Genomic DNA, 25,220 nt, shown 5'->3' with positions numbered 1-25,220 from the left:
CCTCCTCCCCCTCTCTCTCTCTCTCTCTCTCTCTCTCTCTCACACACACACACACACACACACACACACACACACACACACACACACACACACACACACACACACACACACGGGCATGCACATCGCTATATACGTGCAAAAATCTTGAACGCGGCGGTAATCCCAATTTCACCTCACCTTTGATAATAGGGTTGTCTATTTTAAACTGATGACCACTTGATACTGCTCGTATACTTCGCAGCAGGCGATTCGTACACATATATAACAAGGTAGACTACTCTTAACGATCAAATTCATACTCCTTGGCGGTCTGATATAGAGGGCGGGTGTTATGAAGTTGAAAGGCAACGTACGTGACACCATTGTGAGTAACAGAATGGACCTTAACGCTGCTTTTAAACAGCGGGGACCCGAAGTAACGCAAGATAGCTTTCTCTTTCTTGTAACCCGTGAGTAAGGGTGGTGTTCTCACACACAAAAGATGATACAGAAGGCGAATCTGGGATTCACAAAGTGAGAATATAATAAACGTATTTGACATCTAATCATGAATCTCTGCATGGTCCAATTTTGACACCGACACCCAGTGGTTGTTTTTCTTTTACTTCATTTCTTGACAACAAGAAACATCTTAAGCGCACCTTGCAAATTAACATATGAATTCAAAATATGTTGGAAAGTCACATTGGCACTGAATCCATGCTGGGAATCGACGCCAGTTCTTCGAATGGACGAGCGAATGCTTGAACCGCTCATTTCATTTCATTTCAGTTTTTGACATTTTCGTTTTGTGTTTTTGACATTTTCATTTTAGTTTTTGACATTTTCGTTTCGTTTTTCAGCGATTCAATATCTTCTTTACACATGATTTATCACATATTTGTAAGACAAATCGTGTTAATTTGCAAAAGGTTACGATAAATGTAAGTGAAATATTAAAATATTGAAAAACAGACTCCGTGTCCCTTATGGGCCACCGTAAGAACTAGTTATTCACCCCACATGGGAATTATCTAAACATAAAACAAGTGTTTCCCCTGTATATTTGTACATTGATCCAGATGGAGTAGAACTTGACCGATCCTCAAGGAAGTTTCTATCTACCTCCCGTTCATTCATTTCAGCGTTACCTCAACTACAATCAGCAGTCAGCACGATCAATTAAATATCTCCCGCCAGACAGTCGATTATCTGCCGAAGCACATTCCACAGGGCGAAAACGACAAAATAATATGAATGGATCACTGAAAATCAGTGATGACACCACGCATTTTTGCACGACAAGGCGCTCAGGCGGGTAGTTGAAAGAAAGCGATATATTACAAAAGGTATGATGATTATCTTTTATGCAGAATATGCACGTTTACACAACAATGAAAACACTTTACAACATAATTGAAATACCGTGAACACGCTTATAACGAACTGACGTATATGAGGAACATATTTTTTTGGTCCCGGCCATTTGCTGTATACATGCTGTACATATCCCTATAACGAACTACGGTTATAACGAACTAAAATTAGTGCCCCTTAGAGTTCGTTATAAGCGTAGTTTACTGTATATGAATATTAACTAATCTGATACACAATCGATGACATGCATACCAGTAAACAGTTTCCAAGCTGTTTCAAAAACCCCTCATGACCGAAACGAATAATAAAGAGGGAATCATTGCAAATTCAAACATTTTAAATATTTGAACAAATAATTGTTTATAACCAATAGAAATTTCCTTTATGCTCGGAAGGCTATAGCAGATTTCTACAGATGTCTCATTGCGTGAATGCTCTGGTGAACTTAGTGTTAAACATTCCTACATTTGAAGGTCAGTTGGAGGTCGTGATGTGTAACGAGATGCAAAAATGGTAATGACAAGGGAACCTGAAGTGGTAGCCACATGAGCACTGTTAAGATTTCTACCTTGTGTGGATGTACCCCGGGGCTCCGCGATTAATCGTCTTTATTGTTGGGCGTGCTTGATTTGGTGGGTGTCAAAATGTGTTTGGAAGGGAAATAAGATGACCTGGGCAGAAGTAAAAGGTCACCCTTTCGAGTGTATTACGTCATGGCCAAGGACGAAGGTCAAAGTGAGAATAGGAGTAGCCACTCTTTCTAAACTCACGTCGTCGACGCTAGACGTTTAGCGGGTTTTGTTTGCATGATAAAGCCAAACCTCATGTTTCGCCTTTCCGTCATATTAAAGTGAGTGTGTGCTTTGGCATCAACATGATTATCAGCTGCCTTAATAGGCAAGAAGGTTGGTTAAGATGACAACTGCCAATAGCGGCGTTTGAAATGCCATTTTGCCGGATCCATTCACTGAAATGAAAGAGCAATTAGTTAACCTCATATTTACCATGTACAGTTGCAATGATATGTAGGCATAGCGGCACTCTTTGAATGCTCGAAATATACATATTGTCATCGTCAGAGAATAACCAGTCTCGTTTGGCATAAACTGGCGCAACCAGACAATGATGTGACATATTAATTTAAAAATTAAAGTATACTGTCTGAAAGTGCAGAAATTCTGCTGCTTATAAGTAATGAATAACCTTTAAAAACTATGTTTGTTTTGCAACACAATAAGGGCTGTGTTGGGGTGTGGGTGTGGGTGTGGTTGTGGGTGTGGGTGTTGGGTGTGGGTGTGGGTATGGGTGTGGGTGTGGGATGTGGGTGTGGGTGTGGGTGTGGGTGTGGGGTGTGGGGTGTGGGTGTGGGTGTGGGTGTGGGGTGTGGGTGTGGGTGTGGGTGTGGGTGTGTAAACATACCTCACCTCAACATGATTAAACCTACCTGTGCAGGCTTGGAGGCTACACCGTGAAACCTCTGTCTGATTGCTTGGTCCAGGACAATCAGTCCCGGATGGGTTTTTGCAGGTTCTCGTTCTGGATTTCATTCCCGTGACACCAGAACCGCACGTAGCTGAGCATGTCTCTGTCCATTCCTCCCAAAATCTCCAACTGCCCTCTGATTAATAAAAATTAACAACAATAATAATAACAATAATCCTTCGCTTTGATGAAGTCGGTTGGCCTTTCTGTTTGCTGCTCAGGACCAGTCACGTCCCACTCGAAACCGTTAATGTGTGATTGTGCATCAAATTTAAATAAGAAATGTAGATTTTGCAATGAATTTAATGAGACGGCCCAAAACATTGTCAGTGGATGCCCAGCTTTGGCACAAACACGGTATCTTAAGCGACATGATGGAGTGGCTCGATCTTTTCATTTCCGTTTTCGTCATGCTTGTGGTTTTGACACAGAGGTCCATCCATGGGACGACCCCGAATATGTAGAGGGTGTCATTGAAAATGAAAGGGACAAAATTTGGAATAGACCGTATACAGCCTCAGACCTATCCAGGCCAACACATCTGATCTTGTCCTTTTTCATACATCCAATGAAACTATTTACATAATTGAATGTTCTGTGGGATGTTGGGTGAGGGGTGTGGGATGTGGTTGTGGGTGTGGGTGTAGGTGTGGGTGTGGGTGTGGGTGTGGGTGTGGGTGTGGGTGTGTAAACATACCTCACCTCAACATGATTAAACCTACCTGTGCAGGCTTGGAGGCTACACCGTGACACCTCTGTCTGATTGCTTGGGCCAGGACAATCAGTCCCGGATGGGTCATTGCAGGTTCTCGTTCTGGATTTCATTCCCGTGACACCAGAACCGCACGTAGCTGAGCATGTCTCTGTCCATTCCTCCCAAAATCTCCAATTGCCCTCTGAATGATAACAATAACAACAATAATAATAACAATAATCCTTCGCTTTGATGAAGTCTGTTGGCTTTTCTGTTTGCTGCTCAGGACCACTCACTTCCCACTCGAAACCGTTAATGTGTGATTGTGCATCAATTTTAAATAAGAAATGCAGATTTTGCAATGAATGTAATGAGACGGCCCAAAACATTGTCAGTGGATGCCCAGCTTTGGCACAAACACGGTATCTTAAGCGACATGATGGAGTGGCTCGATCTTTTCATTTCCGTTTTCGTCATGCTTGTGGTTTTGACACAGAGGTCCATCCATGGGACGACCCCGAATATGTAGAGGGTGTCATTGAAAATGAAAGGGACAAAATTTGGAATAGACCCGAATACAGCCTCGGACCTGTCCAGGCCAACAAATCTGATCTTGTCCTTTTTCATACATCATGTCAACCATTTACATCATTGAATGTTCTGTCCCTTTTGACACTAATGTGATTGACAAGATTAAGGAAAAACATGGCAAATATGCGGACCTCGCTTTCGAAATGTCACGCTTGCATCCCAAGTACGAAGTTGTCCGATTTCCCATTGTTCTCGGTGCCTTAGGTTTGCTACTAGGAATGCAGCCCTTATGACAATCTGAGTAATGCAGAAGGCTTTAGCGTTGGGGAGTCTTCACATGTTCCGAAAAGTTCTGGGTGGGTTCCACATGGCAGCGCTTCCTGGGTGAAGTCCCATTCGCTTTCTAGGCTGCGTGTAGAGGGGGCAAGGGCACTGAGCAGATGATGAGCCTAACCAGCCTGACTGTGCCAGGATCAACCAAACCCTCTTTGCTGCATTTACTTATTTGTATCTGCATAGCAATAATAATGAGGATACTGATATAGTGCTAAACCTCATATCATTATTATGCAGGGCAATGGATCAGGACCCATGAGGATCCGGGTTAGGATAGGTCTTCAGCAACCCATGCTTGCCGTAAAAGGCGACTATGCCTGTCGTAAAAGACGACTAATGAGATCGTGTGTTGAGGCTCGCTGACTTGGTTGATGTATGCCATCGTATCTCATTTGCTGGGACCGACGCTCATGCTGTCAATCACTAAAGATCTATTGTAAAAATATTTCAGAAGAAATGTTCCGGAGATGTAAAGATATGATTTTTGTGTATGCTTTAGTGTATATGCACATGGTGTGTAACAAGTATGTGAACGAATTCTGGACTATGTGGCCTTTATTCACGAATAAACCCCTCCTTCTTTTAAAGCACAATCAAGCAAAGTACAGTTACATAAGCTGACGTGAAAAAGAAAGTAAACTCTTGAAAATTAGATGCACCCCCCAAAAAACAACCGTTATGAAAACGTTTACTGGGCTGAAAACAGTCACCGAAAGACTGCAAACTGAAGACCGAAAACACAGCTGATACCCGTAGCAGATACATCACCATGGAATAACCATGTCGTGTTGGCTTCTTGTTTTGCTTTCATCAAACATTGGGGGGTTATGTTTCTAGATTTGGCCGGACCATACCCGTGCTCGGTTTCACCGAAGTGGTAAACGTCTGAGACCTGCATCACTTCGGGCTTTCCTCCCACATTAAGCTGACACGCCGTGATATAACTGGAATACTGTTAAAAGTGGCGTTCAACCCAACTCACTCACTCACTCACTCACTCAAACATGGGTGTATACTTTCTTTTGCCTGTCAGTTTACAACAATGAAGCTCACCAGGGCATGCTGGCACGACACACTGTGACGTCCTTGTTTGAATGCTTTCGCCTGAACACGATGTTCCAACGGTGCAACTCCTCTCTCGTGTCTGTATACCTCTGACGTTCGAGCCGCACGTACTTAGACAAGACTCAATCCAATTTCCCCAAACACCCCAGCTGTTATTAGCTGAAATATTGTTAAAGACCACAAAGAACATGAAACAAAAAAAATATTCAAATAGAACGGTTTAAATATGATATTGGAAAACATAACTTTCTTCGAAATATGAAGTTACCAGTCCTTATGTATCTTATGTACGCTGTGCATCCCCATCATTTGGATGTTTTCACTTGAGGATTTGAAAAACAAATAACGCCAGAGCATATAACCAGGATTGATTATCCATCGAAACAGATTCCATCGGGCGTAAAGGCAAAATAGTTGTGATAAATCATGAATGGATCACTAAAAACCTGTGATGACATCGGGTGCCCTATCGACAGCCTACCACTCACACAATTTGCATAAAAAGTATGTTTGTTGACACGTGTTTCAGTATGGACGGCCACACATCTATTCATGTTGAAGATAAACAGGTGAGGTGAGGTGAAATTGGGTTTAGCGCCAGACAGGGTAATAACAAGTACTATCTTTTAACGTCTTTTGGTACGACGCGGCCGGGGATCGAACTCCGGACCTTCCGCTCTCCGGGTTGACGCTCTACCACTAGACCACGGAGGCGGTCGAAGATAAACAGAATTTTTTTGAGATGTTTTAGTAGTAACAAGTTCAGTTGTTTAGCATTGGTTAACTGGGAGGCACATTGCTAGTCCAACTGGTTATCATGTACACATTTGACGTTCCAGTGAAACAATTGCAAATTTTCGTGTATACAAATATACGAAAACAAAGTGTGTCGATAGCCTATAGAATTACATTAATGATAATATGCTCTTTGAGAAATAGTTTAAGGTAAATGACTGTCCTTATAGTAACATTTTTGTAAAGCAGTCATTATGAAAATACAACATGAAACATGTTTTGTTCAGGTAAACAATTGACTTGCCTTTACATGTGTTTGTGCCGGGTGCCACTGTTGGGGCAGAATAATGTTTTCGCGAACACCTGGTATCATCACTATTTGATAGTGATTCATAAACACGTGCTTGTGATGTTGTCGGAATCGTACGATGGACAATTCATCAGAGATTTCTTGTGAATATGGAAAAAGTGTTTGTCGTATTTATTGTTGAGAGATGAGAGTTACTATACCTTATAGCTTCAACATACTGAAAGGGGAAATACAATATTCAACGAAAGACGTAGTGAAATAAAGTTGAAACATAGGAAGATTGAGGTGCTAAAACAGCTGTCTGCAAAATCGAAAAATGATCACACACCTGAATAGAAGATTTCACTTGACAGGATATCACATGCGATGTTGTGACACTCGATATACAATCGTGTCTCAGTATGCATTATCATGTTGAATAAAACACCTAAGGACCTAATAACATGCCTCCCATGTTGACGCCCCCGAAAACACTGGCGTTAAATTCAAAACATTTACTGTCTCAAAAAATCGAAACTTAAAACGTTATATTTTAGTGGTTGCCAAATCATCTAAAGTGTTGCTGTAGTTTGTTACCGAATTACATATAGTTACATTTTCATCAGTACATGTTTCATATACAATACCTGTCGCTTGAGATGAGGCATTTGACACAACTGTTAGTATAATCCATAATGTTGCCAAGGCCTGTGGTATCCACATTGTCCTTTATCGGTGTAAGTCTACAACATGAACATAGTTTTGTAACGATAAAATGAAATATCAAGATGTTTAAGATAGTTACACGATAAATCGCAAAGAAGCATCAAGTATGTTGTTTGTTTCACGATAAAACATTGTTCTATCATTACGTCATTTCTGGAGACTCGAACTTGTAATTGCAAATTGATCGTAAATTGGACGACCTTATATTTTAAAGGGCAGTGTCGAGTAAGTTGTTCCCCATAGATGTAGCTGGGCAACGCAGATAAACACTATGGCTGAACGAACGCATCCATTAATGTAAGAGATGTGATAATCGGTATTGGGAGAAAAGTTACAAATACACTGTTAAAAAAAGGAAACCTACACCGAAACGTCGCTCTTAATTGTAAGAAAGAAGTTGTTCATCCATAAATACTTATCCTTCGACAACTCGTCGTCGTTGTTTATCGTACAATAAAACACAGCAGGAAGTAACCACTCGGGTCTGCGTCACTCATGATATATTCTCCCTGCAGTGTTGTATTGTACGATAAATAACGACTACGTATACTGATCAGTCCTTTCTTAAACATTAGCCTGTCAAAATACAAAATCATTAGACAAATACAAATATATATGAGGAAGAGAATCTATGGATGTCAACTTCTTTATTATGACGGAACACAACGTTTAAGAGTATATGCTTACTCCTTCATCAGGTGAACGGTGAAGGAGTAAGCATATACTCCAAAACGTTATGTTTCGTTATAGTAAAGAAGTTGACGTCCATCAATTCTCTTCCTTATGTGTATCACTTCTAAATGCCATTCAAAGACTACAAATATATAGGCCAATGTAGGTACATGTTCATTCATATTCAAGAGTCTTGTATATCATACGACACCAGGAATCAGTTGTCAGCAATATTTACCTGGGACACCTTGTTGGATAGCTTCTTCAAATGAGTCTACGGATTCGGGTGAAACAACCGCCGTTACAACATGATCCTATATGGCTTTCGTTGGTCACACAATTCAGGTTTTGAATGTGTTTGATCCGAGTTTCCTTATGCGTGGGTGGTTTTGATGAACACCTTCCTAAAATAAACTTGGATCGTGACTTGCAAACCAGTTTACGCAATATCTAACAAAAGGTTTCAACGAAGGTAACATAAATGCATTGTGTGTAATATCTGTTCATGGGCTTTACAAACATTTATGAGTAATAAACATTTATAAACATAGCATGTCACATGTACCAGGAAGAAATGTAGTAGAACTATCTACTACACTGCTTCCTGGAACATGTGACATGCTATGTTTATAAATTTAACTAACACCTCATTAAATATGATTTGACATCTTTAACATGGACATATCATGTTATTTCACGTCACCGACATTTTTGTAAATGTATATAGTAACCAAAAAGACATTCTGACAAAGCAAGTCTGACATTCGTTTCTTGTTTTGCAACAAAGGATAAAGCAGTGGTGACAAATCACATATTGAGAGAGAAGTTTCAGTTTAAGAGTGAGTGTGTGAGTTGGGTTTAACGCCGCTTTTAACAGTATTCCAGTCATATCACGGCGTTCAGTTTAAGAACTGAAGGATGTTGTTCCACTGGCATTGCAGTTTACCGTACTTGTACATGTACTTCTGACACTTTGGTATAGTATCACGTGGCAGTTGTTTTGTTATTGGCAGGGGCGGTCGGGTAGCCTAGTGGTTAAGGCGTTCGCTCGTCACGTCGATTCCCGACATGGGTACAATGTGTGAAGCCCATTTCTGGTGTCCTCCGCCATGATATTGCTTGAATATTGCTAAAATCGGCGTAAAACCATACTCACTCACTCACTCACTGTTATAGGCAGCAGTGTTGAATGTCAGTGGCATTAATTTGACTTAGGTGCTGGGACAATATTCGGGCCTTGGCGGTGACATCCCCAAACTCCATCAAAGAGCCTGATATATGTGTACCCTCACGGCTGTGGGGTACATGTGTACCTGCATAACGAGGGCGATTCTGGGCCTTTCTTCTGCGAGCTGAATTTGTCTTGATTTTCAGTGGTCCATTCATATTACTTTCACCGCTGTTTTGCCCTTTACGCTAAACGGAATCTGTTTCGGAGGACAATCTAGACTGGTGTTTTATTCTCTTGCATTGGCACTTTAGTTTCATCAACTGCTTTCTGCCTATTTCTAACGACCGCCTCCGTGGTCTTGTGGTAGAGCGTCCGCCCGGAGAGCGGAAGGTCCGGGGTTCGATCCCGGGCCGCGTCATACAAAAAGACGTTAAAAGATTGTACTTGTTGTTACCCTGTCTGGCGCTCGGCATTAAGGGGCTAAAACAAGGACTGGTCGGCTCGGAGTCAGTATACTGTGTCTGAGTGAGGTATTCATGTTAAACTGCGGCATGGTATCTCAGTGAGCTAGCACTATAAATCGGCATCAGTCCGGACTAGTACAAGCAGCCACACACACACATACACGTGCATGCACGTCGCTATATAAGTGCAATAATCTTGGACGCGACGTTAAACCCAATTTCACCTCACATCTGCCTATTTCTAACACTGTTTCCTGGATTCGAGAACGAAGCACGTGCCCCATTCAAGACTTTCAACTGTGACAAATGCTGGCAAATGAATCAACACGTGACCATGTTCAAATATGACCCTTCTTGCAGTATTTCCACTGACAGTTGATGTCATATATTGTTCAGTTGAAGTGTTGTTCTTCAATTTAACAATATAAGTGCATTCGTACTTATTTCTATATATTATCAGAAATAGAAGTGAAATCAGTTCACGTTAGTATTATAAGATATCTAAACATATATCAGTTCAAGTTTTTTAAAGGTTCATAGGTCACTAATATCTACAGCAATTCTAACTGCTGACATTATTAGAGTTGCTAAAGAATGAGAGAAATATTCAGACACACAAGAACAGGGAATGTTTTTAATAAATATTTAACGTAGGTGAGAATCCAATTTAATAAAAGTAATTATTAAGTCCTCTTGCTCCGTGTATCAAACAAATCTGTAAAGCAACGATATAAGAACATGACAACAGAAAAACACAGATATGTAAATAAAAACGACAAAACCTGGGACGCAACTCTGCACAGCGAATCGCGGCGCCTTAGACGACTGGGCCACCCGTGCCCCCGAAACGAATAATAAAGAGAGAATCATTACAAATTCAAACATTTTCAATATTTGAACAGGCTGTTTATAACCGATAGAAATTCCCTTTATGCTCGGAAGGCTATAGCAGATTTCTACAGATGTCTCATTGCGTGAATACTCTGGTGAACTTAGTGTTAAACATTCCTACATTTGAAGGTCAGTTGGAGGTCGTGATGTGTAACGAGATGCAAAAATGGTAATGACAAGGGAACCTGAAGTGGTAGCCACATGAGCATTGTAAAGATTTCTACCTTGTGTGGATGTACCCCGGGGCTCCGCGATTAATCGACTTTATTGTTGGGCGTGCTTGATTTGGGCGTGTCAAAATGTATTTGGAAGGGAAATTAGGATGACCTGGGCAGAAGTAAAAGGTCACCCTTTCCAGTGTATTACGTCATGGTCAAGGACGAAGGTCAAAGTGAGAATAGGAGTAGCCACTCATTCTAAACTCACGTCGTCGACGCTAGACGTTTAGCGGGTTTTGTTTGCATGGTAAAGCAAAAACTCATGTTTCGCCTTTCCGTCATATTAAAGTGAGTGAGTGAGTATGGTTTTAGGCCGCTTGTAGCAATATTCCAGCAATATCACGGCGGGGGACACTAGAAATGGGCTTAACACATTGTACCCATGTAGGGAATCGAACCCGGATCTTCGGCGTGACGAGCGAACGCTTTAACCACTAGGCTACCCGACCGCCCCGCGTCATATTAAAAAGCTGAAGTAGCCTCCTTGAGTCGTCTTGAGTAATCTGACATGTCATGGCACTTGATCATAGAAGCCTTCCTGCCTCTCCTGTCTTTGAGGTTTGACGCCATGTCAGGTTTAGGTAATTGTACTTGATGCGTATTCTAACGTGATAGGGGCGGTCGGGTAGCCTAGTGGTTAAAGCGTTCGCTCGTCACGCCGAAGACCCGGGTTCGATTCCCGACATGGGTACAAAGTGTGAAGCCCATTTCTTGTGTCCCCCGCCGTGATATTGCTGTAATATTGCTAAAAGCGGCGTTAAACCATACTCACTCTCTCACTCACTCACTCTAACGTGATACTTATTCTTACTTGTAGAATACTATATTCAGCAGCCCGTGATTGTCGTAAAAGGCGACTATGCGTGTCGCAACAGGCGACTAACGGGATCGGATGGTCAGGCTCGCTGACTTGGTTGATGCATGTCATCGTATCTCAATTGCGTTGGATCGATGCTGATGATGTCAATCACTGGATTGTCTGGTCCAGACTCGATTATTTAGAGACCGCTGTCATATAGCTGGAATAAACAAACAATCTAACTTGTGCTCACATTTTGTGTTCGACTTCCAGAGTAACTTTGAGCTTCTTTGTAACTCTAATGGTTATAAATTGAGTTCGTGACAACCACAAATCCAGTTCGACACATCCGGATTAAAATAGTGATAAATATTTATCAACCGGGTATTAGACCTTCAGAGTTCGAAACAACAGGGTTTGACTGTATTTTACAAATATATTAAATAATATTTATGATTGGGATCCTGATGTGGTTTTAGGCAACAAAATACAACAACAAAATATTGAAAAGTTGCAAAATGCAAAAACCAGAAGTTGTTATCCATAACGCTGTATGTTTTCTCATTTACTCACCAACTTCTTGAATACCAATCAAACAGTTAGAATGCCAATCAAACACAAACAATAACACAATAACAGCTATTTTGCGTGAATGTTATTAAGCTATAAATGGAAACAGGATTTTCATAATTACGTGTTTCTAAAACAATCGATGTGTACGTACATGTCTAGCATATTGAACACATTGTTTGTCATATTGTGTGTCCTTCGGTTTCACCTATTGTTTTGGAAATATCGTTGTCCTGGAAAAAATGTGTCACGCATCAGTGACAAAGATGATGTCCGATGCAATTCCCTAATTTGACTTTTCAGGTGAACAATTGACTTGCCTTTGTATGTGTTTGTGACGGGTGCCACCTGTAGGGCAGGATACATTCTCCTCATCGCGAACACTTGGATCATTACAATTTGAGAGTGATTCATAATAAACACATGCTCATGATATAGTCGGAACTGTACTATATACTTTATCGATTTCTATTGGATATGGAAAGGACTTTGTCGCTATATTTATGAAAAAACATTTTTTCACAGAAAAGAGTATGATGACATGCTATTTAGATATGACGCATGGTGGCACGTTGTGGTGTGCACAGCACACAGGTCACGGCCGTGGACAAAGGCTGGATAGGTGACCCGGGTGTGCAAGTTTGACCTTGAGAGTTTCTATGTGTCCTTTGGCATCAACATGATTATCACCTGTCTTAATAGACAAGGAGGTTGGTTAAGATGACAACTGCCAATAGCGGCGTTTGAAATGCCATTTTGCCGGATCCATTCACTGAAATGAAAGAGCAATTAGTTAACCTCATATTTACCATGTACAGTTGCAATGATATGTAGGCATGGTGGCGCTCTTTGAATCCTCGATAAATATATTTTGTCATCGTCAGAGAATAACCAGTCTCGTTTGGCAAAACAGGCGCAACACGGCAGTACTCGTGCCGCGAGACGCCGGCCTGTCAACCAGACAGTGAAGTGACATATTAATTTAGAATTAAAGTATACTGTCTGAAAGTGCAGAAATTCTGCTGCTTATAGGTAATGAATTACCTTTAAAATCTATGTTTGTTTTGCATCACAATAGGGGTGGTGTGGGGTGTGGGATGTTTGGTGAGGGGTGTGGGTGTGGGTGTGGGTGTGGGTGTGGGTGTTGGTGTGGGTGTGGGTGTGGGTGTGGGTGTGGATGTGGGTGTGTAAATGATTAAACCTACCTGTGCAGTCTTGGAGGCTACACCGTGACACCTCTGTCTGATTGCTTGGTCCAGGACAATCAGTCCCGGATGGGTCATAGCAGGTTCTCGTTCTGGATTTCATTTCCGTGACACCAGAACCGCACGTAGCTGAGCATGTCTCTGTCCATTCCTCCCAAAATCTCCAATTGCCCTCTGAATGATAACAATAACAACAATAATAATTACAATAATCCTTCGCTTTGATGAAGTCTGTTGGCTTTTCTGTTTGCTGCTCAGGACCACTCGAAACCGTTAATGTGTGATTGTGCATCAAATTTAAATAGGAAATGTAGATTTTGCAATGAATATAATGAGACGGCCCAAAACATTGTCAGTGGATGCCCAGCTTTGGCACAAACACGGTATCTTAAGCGACATGATCGAGTCGCTAGATCTTTTCATTTCCGTTTTCGTCATGCTTGTGGTTTTGACACAGAGGTCCATCCATGGGACGACCCCGAATATGTAGAGGGTGTCATTGAAAATGAAAGGGACAAAACTCTTTGGAATAGACCGGTATACAGCCTCGGACCTGTTCAGGCCAACAAACCTGATCTTGTCCTTTTTCATATATCCAATCAAACCATTTACATCATTGAATGTTCTGTCCCTTTTGACACTAATGTGATTGACAAGATTAAGGAAAAACATGGCGGACCTCGCTTTGGAAATGTCACGCTTGCATCCCAAGTACGAAGTTGTCCGATTTCCCATTGTTCTCGGTGCCTTAGGTTTGCTACTAGGAATGCAGCCCTTCTGACAATCTGTCTAATGCAGAAGGCTTTAGTGTTGGGGAGTCTTCACATTTTTCGAAAAGTCCAGGGTGGGTTCCACATGGCAGCACTTCCTGGGTGAAGTCCCATTCGCTGTCTGGGCTGCGTGTAGAGGGGGCAAGGGCCCTGAGCTGATGATGAGCCTAACCAGCCTGACTGTGCCAGGATCACCCAAACCCTCTTTGCTGCATTTACTTATTTGTCTCTGTATAGCAATAATAATAAGGATATTGATATAGCGCTAAACTTCATATCATTATTATGCAGGGCAATGGATCAGGACCCATGAGGATCCGGGTTAGGATAGGTCTTCAGCTACCCATGCTTGCCGTAAAAGGCAACTATGCCTGTTGTAAGAGGCGACTAATGGGATCGAGTGTTGGGGCTCGCTGACTTGGTTGATGTATGTCATCGTATCTCAATTGCTGTGACCGACGCTCATGATGTCAATCACCAAAGATCTATTGTAAAAATATTTCAGAAGAATTGTTCCGGTGAAATTACAGATGTAAAGATATGATTTTGGTGTATGTTTTAGTGTATATGCACATGGTGTATAACAGGTATGTGAACGAATTCTGGACTATGTGGCCTTTATCCTTGAATAAAACCCTCCTACTAAAGTATAATCACGCAAAGTACAGTTACATAAGCTGACGTTAAAAAGAAACTAAACTCTTAAAAATTGGATGCACCCCCAAAACACAATGTCGTGTTGGCTTCTTGCTTTGCTTTCATCGTCTAAGGCGCCGCGATTCACTGTGCCGAGTTGCGTCCCTTGGGCACGCCAGAAACCTATGATTGTGGGTTCGAATCCCGGTTCTCCCCAATTATGTTTCTAGGTTTGTCAGCACCATACCCGTGATCGTGGGTGTCACCGAAGTAGTAAACGTCTGAGACCTGGTACCAGTCTCCCCAAGGTGTTACCCCACCATTGACTGAAGAGTACGAAAAGCAATACAGTTCGAGTTTAAATCAAGGAAAATAAAACACATTTTCGTAAGGTGAATTATTCGTTTATAAGAATTTCATTTTAGAATCCTGCATACCAGTCAAACCACCAGAGATATAAAATCTGAGTTAGACAAATGATTTTGCTCATTACGAAAACATTTATACGCACTTCAGCACCTTTCGGAATGCGACAGTAAGGCAATTTTATAGTATGGATTTTGATGTGGGGGGTGGGGGGTGGGGTTAATCATAAAAGAGAGCTGAGACTTTTTCCAGTCGCATTTCAAATAACACATATGGACAGAATGTTGAAATCTTCTCACTATCTACTTAAATATAATTTAACAATACAGACATATGTGCTTTTATAACAATCCACGTATTTCTCCGTAAGAAAGAATTTGATTGATTTATGGCCCTATTTAGCTATTGGATCCCCCGCCCCACGGCCAAGTTATAAAAACAAATAGCAAATAACACCGTTCAATAGCGCTGAGTAGTACGTACTTCCTAAAAAGCAATAGTGTTTTCCTAAAAACAACGCTTATATCAATGTTTATTCTGTTTGTGGAGGAGATGTCATCAAAGTGGAAGTCATCACCAAAGCAATGGTAATACTACCGGATGTCCATTATGTAATTTCTAGTTTTTGGATGACATATTGTTCTCAGTAACCATAATGTGGAAATAGATAGTTGATTGGTTTTATATTCAAGTTGGTATTTCCGCTATTCAAAGTGTTCAGTGTGGCCGTCTTATCAACAGTCATTTCTGAGACATAAATGCAAAGTATAATTACCGTATTCGACATAATAAGCGCCCCGCTCTAATATAGTGCCACGTCGATATTTGCTAATAAACTGACGTCCAAAAGAAACTTTACCAACTGAAAATATAAATTTCAGACAAAGTATAATTTTTTTCGATGAAGTCTATCTAAAACACATAACCTAAATACAACAATAGCGTATGCAGAAAATGTAAATCGTCTGTTACATGTTTGCGAGATAACACGCGAAAAAGTGAAAAACACGGGCACCACGGACAACCGCAAATGCATGTGCGGGTAAGGGTTTAAAACGATTGCAACGGCAAGTCAGACATCCACAGTGATAAAAAAAACACAAAAGAAATGCCACGACTCACAGCCGAACAACGTGAACGAGCCTTGGGTATGCTACAGATGGAAGTCCATATTGCACGAACCTTCGGTTGCTCCCGTGGTTTCCGTTACCAACTTGATGCAACGTTACAGACAGACAGCGCCAAGAACAGGCAGACCCAGGATGACCACGCCCCATAATGACCGGTACTTGCGTACCTTGCACCTCCGAAATTGCTTCCTGACAGTGACGTCATCGGCGACAAATGCCTTAGGTCACAGGTTTAGTCGACAGGAGACTCAGGGCTCATGGAATCAGGGCTTTTAGACCATACAGAGGACAGCTATTGACAGCGCAACATTGACGTCTGCGATTGACTGTACGACGTTGGCAACGACGTGACTGGCAGAGGGTTGTCTTCACTGACGAAAGTCGATTCTGTATGTTTAGGGCTAATGGAAAACAACGTGTTTACCGCCGAAGGGGTGAACGAACGGCGGCGTGTTGCGTGCAGGAGGTCGTACCATATGGCGGAGGGAGTGTCATGGTGTGGGGAGGGATCTGTGGGCAGGAGAGGACACCGCTGGTCATCGTTGACGGAAACTTGACAGCTTAGCGTTACGTGGATAACATTCTTCGTCCAGTTGTCCTACCATTTTTCCAACAGCAGCCACGTGGTGTCATTTATCAGCATGACAAAGCAAGTGCCCATACAGCCAGAATTGTCACTAACTTCCTCGCAGCCAACAACGTCAACGCCCTGCCGTGGCCTGCACGCTCACCCGACAGGTCCCCCACAGAACACCTCTGGGACTAGATGGATCGTCGTGTTCGACAACGACCACACTCTCCAGCCAACCGGCAAGAACTGATCTTGGCCCTCCAAGAAGAATGGCGTCAAATCCCACGTTACCTCATCAGACGACTGACTTTTTCTGTGCGTCGAAGAGTTTTTGCGTGTAATGAGGCATTTGGTGGTCACACACGCTACTAATGACTTGTTATTGAACGTGAGCGATTGTTTATGTACTCTGCCTATTGTCCATGATTCTCAAAGTTCGAGTTTTGTACCACACCCAACTTTGGGGGGGCTCTGACGTCATTCTCGGTCGCGGTATAATTGTCATTTTCAGTGTTGATTATGTTGATATATTGATCTTCTTAATACACTTTACTTCATGCATGTATGTTTTGTTGTTTTTGAGCAAGAGTGATTTCAAACTCTGGTAAAGTTTCTTTTGGACGTCAGTGTATATTGGCTTGTGAACAATCCCAATAAGCACCCCTTCCGATTGATTAATGTACACAAGACTTATTTATTCGCCTATAATACGCACTCGTGCGTTATATGTACACTTAATTATGGGCAATTAAATTCTGGAAAAATATATCTGTCTTACATAAACATTTCAGGCTGTCAGCATAAACCACGAAATTTATCTTTCAACTAAACTTTTTTCACCAAAATAATATTCTAATTTTGAGAGCGCCCTAGGAGCTTATTACGTCGAATACGGTAATTAAGTCTACGCTACTTCTTTTCCATTTATAATTAACTCTAACGTTAATTTCAAGATTTACAGTACATACTATTCAAAAGAAGTTAAAGAACACCCGATTCTTTCATATGACCATGGTTAGTCATTAGAGGAAGCAATAGATCGAGAAAGCGAAAAAGCGAGAAAGCGATAAAGCAATAGAGCTAGAAAGCGATAAAGTGAGAAAGCGATAGAGTGAGAAAGAGATAAAGTGAGAAAGCGATAGAGCGAGAAAGCGAGAAAACGATAAAGTGAGAAAGCGATAGAGCGATAAAGTGAGAAAGCGATAGAGCGAGAAAGCGATATTTCCCATAATGCCGTACATTAAAACGTTTTTTGCTAATATTTAGTGATCCATTCCTATAATTCTCACCGCTATTTGCCTCTTATGATTAGATTTTGTAGTAGATAAATATGTTACAAAATACACACGTAATGTTTTCTCGTTTAGCTTGTATATTTTCTTGTAGTGTAATAAATAAGCAAGATTCACGGAATACAGATGGTCACTGTTCATATTTTCATTTTGTTCATAGTACATATACGACTTTCGTGAGCGTCATTAACCCGTAACCCCATTCCTTGGACAATAGAAATGAAATGCGTTGTAAATATTTTTCTTATATTTCTTATAATGACTTTCGATTAAACTGTCTTCAGGAATTAAATTTAATGATAAGTGCTTGTAAAATAAAGTTTAACTTTCCCGCCAGGAGAGACTAGATATCCAAGTATAGAAAAGGCTCAGGCAAGAATATACATATTTATGTAGCAATTCTCTACCTATTTAAACTGTATGGTTAACAATTGTGCGTTCTGATGTGAGTTATGTAGTTATCTACTACCTTTTTACACAGACAATGAGTCGGACACACAAACACATTAACTATGTGGCCACACTAATTATTATGTCTCTCCATATGTGTATTTTACACAAGTACACATATCAACTGTGGTAACGCCACAGCGATGGGGGCAGTGGGGTAGCCGAGTGGTTAAAGCGTTCGATCGTCAAGCCGAAGACCAAGTTTGATTCCCCACATGGGTACAATGTGTGAAGCCCATTTCTGGTGTTCCCCGTGATATTACTGGATTATTGTTAAAAGCGATGTGAAACCATTCTCACTCACTCACTCACTCACTCACTCACTCACAGTGGTGTCTATCAAATTACTATATGCAAGTACATATATTTGTAGATTTGCACGGCGTGATTGTCACATACAACTGAATAGGGCCATAAAAAAATCAATTACATTTTTCGCAAAAATCTGTGGATTGTTTTAAAACCACCTACGTCTCTACAGTTAAATTATGTTTTAAGTAAATAGTGAGAAAAGTTCAACATTACCTCCCAATTGCAGCAGAGATCACATGGGGCCCCTGTAGTGGTCTAGAGGGGATATTGCTAAACCGCGAGAAAGAGAGAAAGCGATAGAGCGAGAAAGCGATGGAACGAGAAAGCGATGTCCCCTCTCGGTCACCATAGTTATCCGCCTGTCCACTGGGAATCACACTTGTAACTGGGGAGAACATCGCAGACATTTTGATATGCAAAACAGAGGTCTTTGTCCGTCAAAAAACCTATAGCTTATTTCAAAGGACTTTACATCCTCACAAAAGAATCAAATTCAACCAGCAAACCTTTCAATGATAACCCTTAATTTCGTACGATCCTGACCTGTTCAACATAATCTTGACATCAGGCCCCACTGACTCGAATTTGTGAACCCATCGTCAGTTGCAACCAGTCCATAATAGAACAACGACTTACTTGGGCACGCTGGGAGACCACAGTTCACATTACGAATCTCATCATACGGCCCTGTGCAGTTTCTGCCGCCATTCAGTGGAGCTGGGTTGGTGCAGGTCCTGCTTCTGGTGGCTTGGTGGTTACATGTCACACCACAAGGAGGGTTGCTCCAAGAAGTCCACTCTGTAAATCCACCGTCAACTGCAAGGTAGAGTCCAACATATTATAAGAGCCTGTCGCAACATGATGGTCACTGGCGAAGTGATCGACTGTCAAATGTACTATGTATTAATACTAAACTGTGCATTAACACTGATAGCAACATCAGTGATACACTACCGTGGATTACTTTATACTACGGAGATAATTTATAACAGCATTGTGGTAAGTGATGAGAAAAAGGAGTATAAATCGTTCAAAGATACTGGGAGATTAAACGTTTTGTCATTCTGTAAACGATACGATTTTATGTAAATGATATCACTTTTAGGGACCCATATGTATTCGTTGTAACTGTACGGATAGAGTACCAAACACGAGTAGTGATGTAGCATCGTACCAGAGCATGATGGTACAGTGCATAATGAAAATCTGGTCTGAAGACTTTCGCCGAAACACTGCCTTCCACCTAGAGAAGGTTCATTGCATCCTCTTTCCCTCTGTTGTATTCCTCTCACATCCACGCCACACGTGGCGAGGCAAGTTTCAGTCCATCCCTGCCATGGTTGCCAACTACCATCAACTAAAACATAAATAGGAGTAGCATATATTTACATACATATGAAGAATATGTGTTGAAGACTTGACACACGGTGTTGTGTAAGTCAATGGTACATCATTTCCGTAAGATATATTCTAGGAATTATGGTAGCTAGAGTTGGTCTGTAATATTAAGATTCCTCCATTGCTGTAGAAATGGTGAAAAAAACGGACGGAAGAACATACATGTATTGTCATTCAACAATGACGTTGAGACGCAAACCCATTATTCTGCTGATGCTTTTACTATGAATATTCACTACATATAAGACCCGTGAAGATCCGGGTTGGAATAGGTCTTCAACAACCCCTGCTTGCCGTAAGAGACGACTAACGGGATCGGGTGGTCAGACTCGCTGACTTGGTTGATGCATGTCATCGTATCATAATTGCGTGGATCGATGCTCATGATGTCAATCACTGGATTGTCTGGTCCAGACTCGATTATTTATAGACCGCCGTCATACAGCTTGAATATTGCCGAGAGCGGCGTTAAACAAAAAAAAGCGACTACATATAATACCAATGTATGTGTGCAATTGCTAAATATCTTAGCCTGCTAAAGGGAGGACCATACAAAATACACATCAATTAGTGAGAGAATGCGCAGATCGTCCCCTCACACAACAAATCACTGGTTTATCCAACTGTGCCTATGACTTGCAACAGCATTCACTCACTCCACGTTGACACTGCATTTAAATAATTATTCATTACTTTATTTCTTTGTTGTTTGACGCCGCACACTGACAAATGCAAGCTATGTGACGGCGGTCTGTACAAAATCGAGTCTCGACCAGACAACCTCGTGGTTGACATCAAAAGCATAGATCTATACAATCGGGATACGATGACATGCATCAACCAAGTCAGCGAGTCTGACCGCCCGATTGACTACTGAAGGCCAATTCTAAAGCGAAGCTTCACGGGTCTGAATATTAATTAAAAATAATATGACTTGACATAGGTTTCTATTACAAATGTGTATATTTATGTGAAAAGAACAACTTATCATAGCAATACCAAAATTAAAGTTAGATATATCGGTCCTAGTCATTTTTATCATGGGCTCAAAAGTGTGTATTACAATTTTCACCAAACCCCTTCTTTATGCAATAAATCATCGCACAAACAATACATATTCAGACAGGATGATGTTATAAACTAATTTTTTAACAAATATGTAGACAATGCAACAGAAATGTAACTATGAAACTGTGTAGGCTTCATTTAAAATTCGAGGTTCACATGAATTGGTGTTGACTCCGTTTTGTATAGTCCATGTACAGCTGGTATCGGTGATGCAGGTCCCGTTTACCACATCGCCCAAAGCTCTCAAGTTAATGGCGTAAGTGCTGATGGCATGTTCAATTGTGTATGAGTGTGACAGAGTATAAATAAACGGCTACTTCGTTTGGGAATAAATACAAATATAGACTATTTGCATATCATCCAAGGTGTGCATTGGCGAAAGACACAGACAATAATCGCCTTACAATATTCGAGTGAGTGAATTAGTGAGTGAGTGAGTGAGGTGTAACTCCGCTTTGAACAGGATTACAGTTACACCATGATGTGAGAGGAAAGCCCAAAGTAAGGCATGTGAAAACCCTCACTTAGTCTTCGACGTTGTAACTGTGATCAGTTTTCTTAAGCAAGCGTCACTTGACACTCTTCCGTATGGTATTTATAAAGTTGTGAATATTTATTGAATGTTTTTTTTATTATCTTTATGACTCTAAGACTAAATACAAAGGGGAACTTACTTGCACAATCGATCAATCCACAGTTCACTCTGACTGTCTCGCTCAAGGGTCCAGCACAGTTTGCGCCACCACCTGATGGAGGCGGGTTGTCACACCGTCGGTTCCTGGTCTGAGTCTTTTCTGCGCTACTTCCACATGTGACAGGACAAGGACCAGTCCATTGACTCCATTCAGAAAATCCCCCATTCACTGCCGTTTCTGTATAAGCAATTACGAAATTACGTTAAGATCAATGTCATATTTCTCTCAAATGTCAAAACGTGTAATAATAACATATACGACGCAAATGAAGTTAAGGACTACCCAATTATTTCAGATTACTACACTTAATATGTCATGACATTAGTAATATACAAGGTGTAAAAATACATACCTATCACTGTCAAGTATCCCTTGGACTCTACGCCATTCACCACATAGACATACTCCCCGGAATCCGATGTTTGGATATTTTGAACAGTCATTCGTCTTAAAGTACCAGTGTTCTGTGTAATTGAATAACTTGGCACCACTAGTAAGCGGCACGCCGTTCCTAAACCAAGCTCCAGCTGTTGCACCAGGGGATACGTTCACAAGAAAGCTTTGAGAACCGCCCACACTCCTCGACAAATTATCCATTCGTCCTGAAACGAGATAGCAGTAGAATTTAGACAAGATTGAATACATAAATTCAGGCGTTATTGAAAATGATCGTCTAATATCAGCTTCAACACGGAGTGTTGATATGAGTATGTGCTGTTACACGTATGATTCCAAAACATTATTACGCTTCTTTTTACACAGACATTACCGAAAGAGTGTGAGTGTGTACATTTGTTTTATTATCTTCATTTATTGCAAAACACGACATCTTACCTAACACCGTAAGTGTAGCCTGTGTGGTTGCTCCATCAACTGAATAACTGTACTGTCCTGCTTGAGAGGTCTGCACATTTGGTATTGTCAGTGACTGTAGAGATCCGATTGTATTTTTCGTATACCTGTTATCACCTGTCAGGTCAACTCCTTCCCTCCTCCAAACGCCATTAGTGACACCTGGAGGATTGACAAATGTTGCCAATTGTGGGTTTGTGCCAGAAAGGACAGTTACATCTCTCATGTTATTTATAATAGCAGCTGAAACAAACATGACATGAACATATCAACTGAATGCGGACCTCAAACAACACATGGCCCAACATGTGTGGGAATGTAAAGCAGTATGAAAAATATAAATCGTGTGTCTGAATGACCTTTTACGTTGGCCATGATGGTTGGTTGGTTTGTTGTTGAACGCCGCACTCAGCAATATTCCAACTACATGTATATGACGGCGGTCTGTACAAAATCGAGTCTCGACCAGACAACCTCGTGATAGACATCAAAAGCATAGATCTATACAATCGGGATACGATGACATGCATCAACCAAGTCAGCGAGTCTGACCGCCCGATTGACTACTGAAGGCCAATTCTAAAGCGAATCTTCACGGATCTGAATATTAATTAAAAATAATATGACTTGACATAGGTTTCTATGACAAATGTGTATATTTATGTGAAAAGAACAACTTATCATAGCAATACCAAAATTAAAGTTAGATATATCGGTCCTAGTCATTTTTATCATGGGTTCAAAAGTGTGTATTACAATTTTCACCAAACCCCTTCTTTATGCAATAAATCATCGCACCAACAAAACATGTTCAGACAGGATGATGCTATAAGCTAATGTTTTAACAAATATGTAGACAATGCAACAGAAATGTAACTATGAAACTGTGTAGGCTTCATTTAAAATTCGAGGTTCACACACCAAGTAATGAATTGGTGTTGACTCCGTTTTGTATAGTCCATGTACAGCTGGTATCGGTAATGCAGGTCCCGTTTACCACATCGCCCAAAGCTTTCATGTTAATGGCGTAAGTGCTGATGGTATGTTCAATTGTGTATGAGTGTGACAGAGTATAAACAAAAGGCTACTTCGTTTGGGAATAAATACAAATATAGACCATTTGCATATCATCCAAGGTGTGCATTGGCGAAAGGCCGGTCAGGTTTGCACAGACAATAATCGCCTTACAATATTCGAGTGAGTGAATTAGTGAGTGAGTGAGTGAGTGAGTGAGGTGTAACCCCGCTTTGAACAGGATTACAGTTACACCATGATGTGAGAGGAAAGCCCAAAGTAAGGCATGTGAAAACCCTCACTTAGTCTTCGACGTTGTAACTGTGATCAATTTTCTTAAGCAAGCGTCACTTGACACTCTTCCATATGGTATTTATAAAGTTGTGAATATTTATTGAATGTTTTTTTTATTATCTTTATGACTCTAAGACTAAATACAAAGGGGAACTTACTTGCACAATCGATCAATCCACAGTTCACTCTGACTGTCTCGCTCAAGGGTCCAGCACAGTTTGCGCCACCACCTGATGGAGGCGGGTTGTCACACCGTCGGTTCCTGGTCTGAGTCTTTTCTGCGCTACTTCCACATGTGGCAGGACAAGGACCAGTCCATTGACTCCATTCAGAATATCCCCCATTCACTGCCGTTTCTGTATAAGCAATTACGAAATTACGTTAAGATCAATGTCATATTTCTCTCAAATGTCAAAACGTGTAATAATAACATATACGACGCAAAAGAAGTTAAGGACTACCCGATTATTTCAGATTACTACACTTAATATGTCATGACATTAGTAATATACAAGGTGTAAAAATACATACCTATCACTGTCAAGTATCCCTTGGACTCTACGCCATTCACCACATAGACATACTCCCCGGAATCCGATGTTTGGATATTTTAAACAGTCATGCGTCTTAAAGTACCAGTGTTCTGTGTAATTGAATACTTGGCACCACTAGTAAGCGGCACGCCGTTCCTAAACCAAGCTCCAGCTGTTGCACCAGGGGATACGTTCACAAGAAAGCTTTGAGAACCGCCCACACTCCTCGACAAATTATCCATTCGTCCTGAAACGAGATAGCAGTAGAATTTAGACAAGATTGAATACATAAATTCAGACGTTTTTGAAAATGATCGTCTTATATCAGCTTCAACACTGAGTGTTGATATGAGTATGTGCTGTTACACGTATGATTCCAAAACATTATTACGCTTCTTTTTACACAGACATTACCGAAAGAGTGTGAGTGTGTACATTTGTTTTATTATCTTCATTTATTGCAAAACACGACATCTTACCTAACACCGTAAGTGTAGCCTGTGTGGTTGCGCCATCAACTGAATAACGATACTGTCCCGCTTGAGAGGTCTGCACATTTGGTATTGTCAGTGACTGTAGAGATCCGATTGTATTTTTCGTATACCTGTTATCACCTGTCAGGTCAACTCCTTCCC

At 41.1% G+C, this 25,220-nt stretch overlaps 1 protein-coding gene across 1 annotated transcript in view; it reads right to left on the bottom strand.

Moving 5' to 3' along the window:
• Positions 1-24,389, bottom strand: part of LOC124135428 (SCO-spondin-like) — an 87,443-nt gene extending 63,054 nt beyond the window's left edge. The window contains exons 1-9 of the mRNA XM_048385996.1: positions 24,211-24,389; positions 22,727-22,987; positions 22,245-22,494; positions 21,872-22,069; positions 19,906-20,088; positions 19,368-19,547; positions 13,205-13,378; positions 3,561-3,734; positions 2,801-2,974 (exon numbers count right to left, since the gene is read on the bottom strand). Of these exons, the coding sequence (XP_048241953.1) occupies positions 2,801-2,974; positions 3,561-3,734; positions 13,205-13,378; positions 19,368-19,547; positions 19,906-20,088; positions 21,872-22,069; positions 22,245-22,335 (1,174 nt within the window). The 5' untranslated portion in view covers positions 22,336-22,494; positions 22,727-22,987; positions 24,211-24,389. The remainder of the gene's footprint in view (positions 1-2,800; positions 2,975-3,560; positions 3,735-13,204; positions 13,379-19,367; positions 19,548-19,905; positions 20,089-21,871; positions 22,070-22,244; positions 22,495-22,726; positions 22,988-24,210) is intronic.
• Between the last annotated feature and the right edge of the window lie 831 nt (positions 24,390-25,220).

The sequence above is a fragment of the Haliotis rufescens genome, unplaced genomic scaffold, assembly GCF_023055435.1.
Source record: "Haliotis rufescens isolate VD_foot unplaced genomic scaffold, xgHalRufe1.0.p SCAF_6, whole genome shotgun sequence".
NCBI classification, from domain to species: domain Eukaryota; kingdom Metazoa; phylum Mollusca; class Gastropoda; order Lepetellida; family Haliotidae; genus Haliotis; species Haliotis rufescens.
The sequence above is the reverse complement of the archived record's forward strand: the minus strand, read 5'-3'. Positions and strand labels throughout refer to the sequence as shown.